Source organism: Charadrius vociferus, unplaced genomic scaffold (assembly GCF_000708025.1).
Source record: "Charadrius vociferus isolate BGI_N301 unplaced genomic scaffold, ASM70802v2 scaffold54, whole genome shotgun sequence".
NCBI lineage: Eukaryota > Metazoa > Chordata > Aves > Charadriiformes > Charadriidae > Charadrius > Charadrius vociferus.
Window position 1 is genome coordinate 4161576 of NW_009648350.1, and position 5862 is coordinate 4167437.

Sequence of the window (5862 nt, forward strand, 5' to 3'; positions counted from 1 at the left end):
ACGCTCCGCCCGGTCCCGGCCCCGGCCCGCCCCGTCCGGGGCCGCGCCCAGCGAGGCGTGATCACACGGGCAGCGCTCCCGTTGGTAAAAAAAAACAAAAAACAAAGATTTATTGAGCAACTGGATAAGGTACAACAACCCGAGACACGGCACAGGGGACACGGGGGACGTGAGCGGGGACGAGGAGCAGCGGGGGACATGCACACGCTGTTGAATATCAACAGTACTAAGAGTGGGGGGCGCGGGCGGCACTAGGCGTAGAGGTCCTCCCGGTCTGCGGAGTAGACCTCCCCCTCCTGCAGCAGGGCGAAGTTGAGGAAATGAGAAGGGCGATGGACCTCGTGGTAGAACTCCTTGGGGTTGGCGAGCTGCAGCTCGTACTTCATGTTGGGGTCGTGGCGAACACCTGGAAGAGAGAGTCCATCACCCACCTGAAAGCCCCTCCTGCCTCCACCATTGATCAGGAGCCTAATGAAGCCCTCTACCCTCACGAGGCAATTTTTAAGCAGAAGAGACAGTTCTAAATCCACAGCACAACATGAGCCGGCAATGTGCACTCACAGCCAACAAAGCCACCGACATGCCAGGCTGCACCCTCAGCAGGGCGAGGGAGGGGATTCTGCCCCTCTGCTCTGGGGAGACCCCCCTGCAGTGCTGCCTCCAGCTCGGGGGGGCCCAACAGCAGAAAGACATGGACCTGTTGGAGTGGGGCCAGAGGAGGCCACGGAGATGATCAGAGGGCTGAAGCCCCTCTGCTGTTAGGACAGGCTGAGGGAGTGGGGGGTGTTCAGCCCTGAGAAGAGAAGGCTCTGGGGAGACCTTAAAGGGAAACCCTAAAGGGGCTCCAGGAGAGCTGGGGAGGGACTCTTGATCAGGGAGGGGAGTGATAGGACGAGGGGGAACGGTTTTAAACTGGAAGAGGGGAGATTTAGATGAGATATCAGGAAGAAATCTTTCACTGTGAGGGCGGTGAGGCACCAGAGAAGCTGTGGCTGCCCCATCCCTGGAGGTGTTCAAGGCCAGGTTGGACGGGGCTTGGAGCAACCTGGGCTGGTGGGAGGTGTCCCTGCCCAGGGCAGGGGGTTGGAACAACTGGATGGCTTTTAAGGTCCCTTCCAACTCAAACTGTTCTGTGAAAGTCACCACCCTTTGGGTTCCTCCCCCTGGAGATTTACAGAGCAATGCCCCCATAGTCTTCTGCTAGTCAAGCGTTTTGTCCGCCACTCTCCTCATCTCCTGAACCCGTCTGCAGCTGTCTGTAGTTCATCCCTACTGGGCACAGCTTTTCTCTTGCATTTTCCATTATCATCTATTCTGCCTGACAGGGATTAATTATTCAGTGGCAACAGACCAGACACTACAACCCAGAAAGACAAGATGTCTATTTCTCCCTTCTATCAGAGTTTGCTCTCTTGCCCTGGAAAAATCATTGAGAACTGACATCCCAGTGGTGGTACCAAGGAAAGGTCAGATCACGACGCTGGTATCCCTGCCAGCCGCTCCGAGGAAGGTCAAGCTTCAGAACAGGTAAGGAACGCTTTCCTGAGGAGCCATTTCCTTCTCCTCCCCAAGCTATCCACCTTGCCTCCCCTCCTCTCCCTTTCCCAGGGCAGCTCACCCATGAAGTTGTAGTTCCAGGATCCTTGTGCTGGGACCATGAAGAAGCCGAGGAAGCGATCCGACAGCAGCATCTGCACTCTCTCGTAATGGGATGGCAGGTAGCCCTTGGGGTTGTTCCCTTTGTCCGTGTTCTGCCTGCCCCACTCGTAGCCGCTGGGGGTCAGTTTGTAGGCTGTCAGCGTGCAGGAGCCTGGCGTGAAACTGAAAGGAAGGAGAGATGGAGCGAGTCAGACCGACTAGAGGGAAACCAGACATAAGCAAACCCTCTCCTTCTGCCAAATTTTTCGTTTGAGACCTCAGGCCCCCTTCAGCAGCGGGGATGCACAGAAGCCTCCCTGCCTCTCACCTGCAGGTGATGATGATAGTCTTCTCCCCATCCCAGGAGGGGTTGTCAGCCATGACCTTGGCATGGGTGGTGACATCCTGCGGCGAGAGCTGAGGGGACTCGTTTGGTTGGGTGTGAATCCACCCCAGAGGTTCCATTTCCTGACAGAGTGTTTTAGAGAGAAATGAAAAGATGTTTAAAACAAGACCACTTCAAGCATGGCAAAAAGCACACTGGGACCAAACGCTGCCCTTTCACCCGATCCCACATCAGGCTGCCTTCAGGTCGAGCCCTGAAGTCCCACATCTACACCAAACCAAGGGAAACTGCCCCACCACCTTAGGTCCCTGTTACTGGAGACGGTGATCTTCCACCCACACCGGCAGCAGAAGCTCAACTCACCTTGAGATATTCATGCTGCGGCAGCTGCCCCGGGAGATGCACAGTCTGGTGTGTTCCCCACTGGGGCACCATCACAATGCACCGGATCTCCTTCACTTGGGGGTTATCGGGAGGGCTCACCCCATACAGGTAACCTGCAATCTAGGAACACAGACACCAGCCTCAGAAGCCCAGAAGAAACCTCCCTGTAACTGTATGAAAGCAGGTGGGCCCTGCCCTTAGCTCATAAGGAGAGTATCTCTTGGCCAGCAGGTTCTCACTAGAGAACTTCGTAGTTTTGTTCAATGGTGAGCTTCCCACCAAGTCTGGACCACTAGGAGCCATCAGGACCTGGCTAGAACTTGTATTGCCAGTGTCTGTCTCGAGCACAGAGGGCTTCACACGGGCAGCAGCAAGTTCCCAGCCCTTTGCCGTTAGGTCCCGACTGCCCAGGACTGGCGTGTGCCCCAGCAGCGCGGGCTACAACTGTAACAGACTCGTTGCACACTCACCTGAGCCCGCAGATCGGAGATGCAGATGAATTTCTTCAACACGTTCTTGGGAAGAATGTACGTATAGCCCGTTTCCTTTATATCGTCTGACGAAACATAAATGTGGTTTGTTCGCAGGTGGAGGTTGGCAGCAGAAATGGCTCTGTGAAGAGGAGACAACCATTAGAGGGTGCGCAGTTCCCTTCCTGAGCACTCTGACCTTTTCCTTGCACAACTGCCCTGCCTGCTTCCCTACCTGACTCGCCACTCAGTCTTGGAGGAGAAAGTCTGGGTCTCGTAGTTGCTGGTTGTAGAGGTGATGATTTCATCCCCGTGTTTGTTAACAGTGCGGGTCTGCGTGGCTGTCAGCTGTGACTGCTCCTTGGTTTGCTTCTCAATTTCTGCAATCTGCTGTCTCTGCTGAGAGGGGGCAGAGATCTCCATGCCCAGGATAATGTCTCGGATCTCTGACTGCGTCAGGGATGCAACGTTCACACTGAAAGAGAAAATCCACCCAAGTCAGGCATTTCAAAACACATTCTGCACCCTTCTCACCAAGGCACAAGCTCAGAACATCCACTCAGGCTGCTACGAAAAACAAACCCACAACTTTTTAGACAAGAGGGGGGACCAAATCACATGATGCACAGATCATAAAAGGCTTGGTGCAGACATTTTTATCTGCCTTACTGCAATTAATAATAATAAGCAGTCTCCCTACAAAGTTGACAGTTCATTGCCAAAGGCCCTTGAAAGTCTTCTACTCTCCACAAGGAGCGCTCTGGCCACGCAGTCTTCAGAGCAGGAAGGATTATTGACAGGATTACTGCAGCTGGAGAGTGGCTTACTTGTTCTTCTTGCCATAGTCAGCAAGGATGAGATCTTTCAGCTGCACCTCCACCTTGATCCACTCCTCATCTGTCAGGGTTGGCCAGATGTGGTGAGGCTCTGTTATGGTTGTCTTATCTGGCTTCAGAATAACTTTGGCTCGATCGTTATTGACATGCAGTGCCCGGAGAATCAGAATCAGACGAGAGAAAGCCTTGCAGAAGAAAAAAAAGATGCAGTTAGTCAGAAAGAAGGAACCCAAATATACAAGGCCCTAGCACAGCACTCCTCTGCCTGGGCATGCTGACACTGCACGGCAAGTGCCAGTGGAATCAATTTGAAGGAAAATTCAGTCACACCCAGAGCCAAGTGCTCCCAAGCAACCAACTGGGAGGGGTTTCTGAAGCCTTGGCTCCTGCTTCATTTATCAACGGCAAAGCAAAATGCAGACTGGGCATGCTGTGCTGACCGTGTAGGAAGAGATGGTTTTCAGCCAGTCATCGTAGAGATTGAAGAGAACCATCTGGGGTTCAGTAGCCTTCAGGATGAGATCACCGAACTTTTCCACTTTCAGACAGGCCTGGAAGGGCAGCTGCAACTCTGAGCCTTTGATCACAATATTGGGGAAATCCAGCAAGTGCACCTGGAGTTTATCGAGAAGAGGAATTAGCTCACAACTACTGCAGAACATCAGTCCAGATAAAGTCCTTCACAGGAACATGGGACTGTTCTGCAATCTACCAAAGATTTTACAACGGCCATACAGAGCAGTATCTGCATTGTTACCTCAAGTGGGTCCAACATGCCCTTCCGCGTCACTATGATCTGCTTAGGCTGCTCCTCCACAGGAAGTGATCGAATCAAGGCAGCCACTTCTTCGGCAGTCTTCCACTTGGCCAGCTACGAAAAGGCAGCAGGGTTAGAGAAATCTCTCTCTGCTAACAGCGGTGTCTCCACGCTTTTGGGAATTAGAGAGACTCAAACCAAATTCTAAAAATACGACTGGAATTTATGGCTTGTTCCAGATCAGTGACAAGGCCCAGCATTTCCTTCTCACTGATCACAGAGGGCAGTTCCCATTCCTGGAGTTCAGTTACTCCTGACTGGCTCAGAAAAAATAGCTGGCTACACCACCTCCCTGGCTTTGCCACCTGAGAGGCTTCTCACTGCACTGGATGTACGGCCAAGTGCAACGTGATTTGCTTCAACAGTGAGCACAGTGCTGTTTCTCAAGCCCTGCTTGAAGATGTAAGCTCTTTACACCCCAGAGCTTCAAAAACCTTGCAACATCAATGCCTGCACTCTTTTACTTTTACATCCCATGCTAGCGCTTGCCTGAGCATAGGCTGCACACTGGACACTGGAACTTTAAACCTGTTGAGGGGCAGGAAGCTGAAGACCCTCATGATGTCTTCTGCTCAAGTGAGTGCCCCAAGCAGTCAGGAGTCCACCCCCAGCTCACAGCCCGAAGCACAGCAGGCAGCCAGGCCCTACCTGTCCTAGACGCTTCTGTCCTGCCCACACAGACGTATGGATGATCTTCAGGAAGAGCTGTCCAGTCCTGGGATTGAAGATGAAAATGGCTCCGTTGATGGGTTTTGTAGTCAAATTCCCTTCAAAAGTCTGAGAAAACAAGCGAAAGTGAAAAGTAGAGCGACAGTAATGTAGCCTATCCACACACTTACACAACAGCTGATTTGCTGTGTGCTTTGAGCAGGAACTGTACCAGAAATGCAACAGCTGCTCTGTGCACACTGCAAAAATTTGGTTCCATGTTGATTCCTAGTTTTCTACCACACACGCCCCCACAACCACCTCAAGTACAGGACACGTACAGTCCCTGTCCTTTCCCCCTGAGATACACCTCCGGCCTCACCTTGTGAATGGTCACTCTGTACACATTGGTGTCATCCACAAACCAGATGATTTGGTTGGAGAAGAGCTCTCCATAGTTCTGGGAAGAAAGGTACGGTTCTGTGGGCTCAGACGAGTACAGCTGCAACCCCTTGCGGATTCGTTCTCTCAACACATACAGCGCAGGATTTGCTTTCATAATTTTGGCCATAGCCTGCTGGATTAGAGGTTTGCTCCCAGGGAACCAGTTCCCATAAGCACTGAAGAGGAAAACAAACAGAAGACCTAGTTGTTGCCATCAGCTCTGAGATGAAGAGACAACAGCTACGCACAAGTCTTCCCATGTAGCAGCCAGGCACCGTG

General features: G+C 52.4%; 1 protein-coding gene across 1 annotated transcript in view; it reads right to left on the bottom strand.

Annotated features, from left to right (window-relative positions):
* Window positions 1-103: 103 nt before the first annotated feature.
* The window catches only part of PRPF8 (pre-mRNA processing factor 8), a 23422-nt gene continuing 17663 nt past the window's right edge, over window positions 104-5862 (bottom strand). Inside the window, exons 32-42 of the mRNA XM_009885220.1 lie at window positions 5522-5759; window positions 5140-5268; window positions 4432-4545; window positions 4115-4288; window positions 3666-3859; window positions 3074-3313; window positions 2839-2980; window positions 2348-2488; window positions 1967-2106; window positions 1619-1821; window positions 104-406 (exon numbers count right to left, since the gene is read on the bottom strand). Of these exons, the coding sequence (XP_009883522.1) occupies window positions 252-406; window positions 1619-1821; window positions 1967-2106; window positions 2348-2488; window positions 2839-2980; window positions 3074-3313; window positions 3666-3859; window positions 4115-4288; window positions 4432-4545; window positions 5140-5268; window positions 5522-5759 (1870 nt within the window). The 3' untranslated portion in view covers window positions 104-251. The remainder of the gene's footprint in view (window positions 407-1618; window positions 1822-1966; window positions 2107-2347; window positions 2489-2838; window positions 2981-3073; window positions 3314-3665; window positions 3860-4114; window positions 4289-4431; window positions 4546-5139; window positions 5269-5521; window positions 5760-5862) is intronic.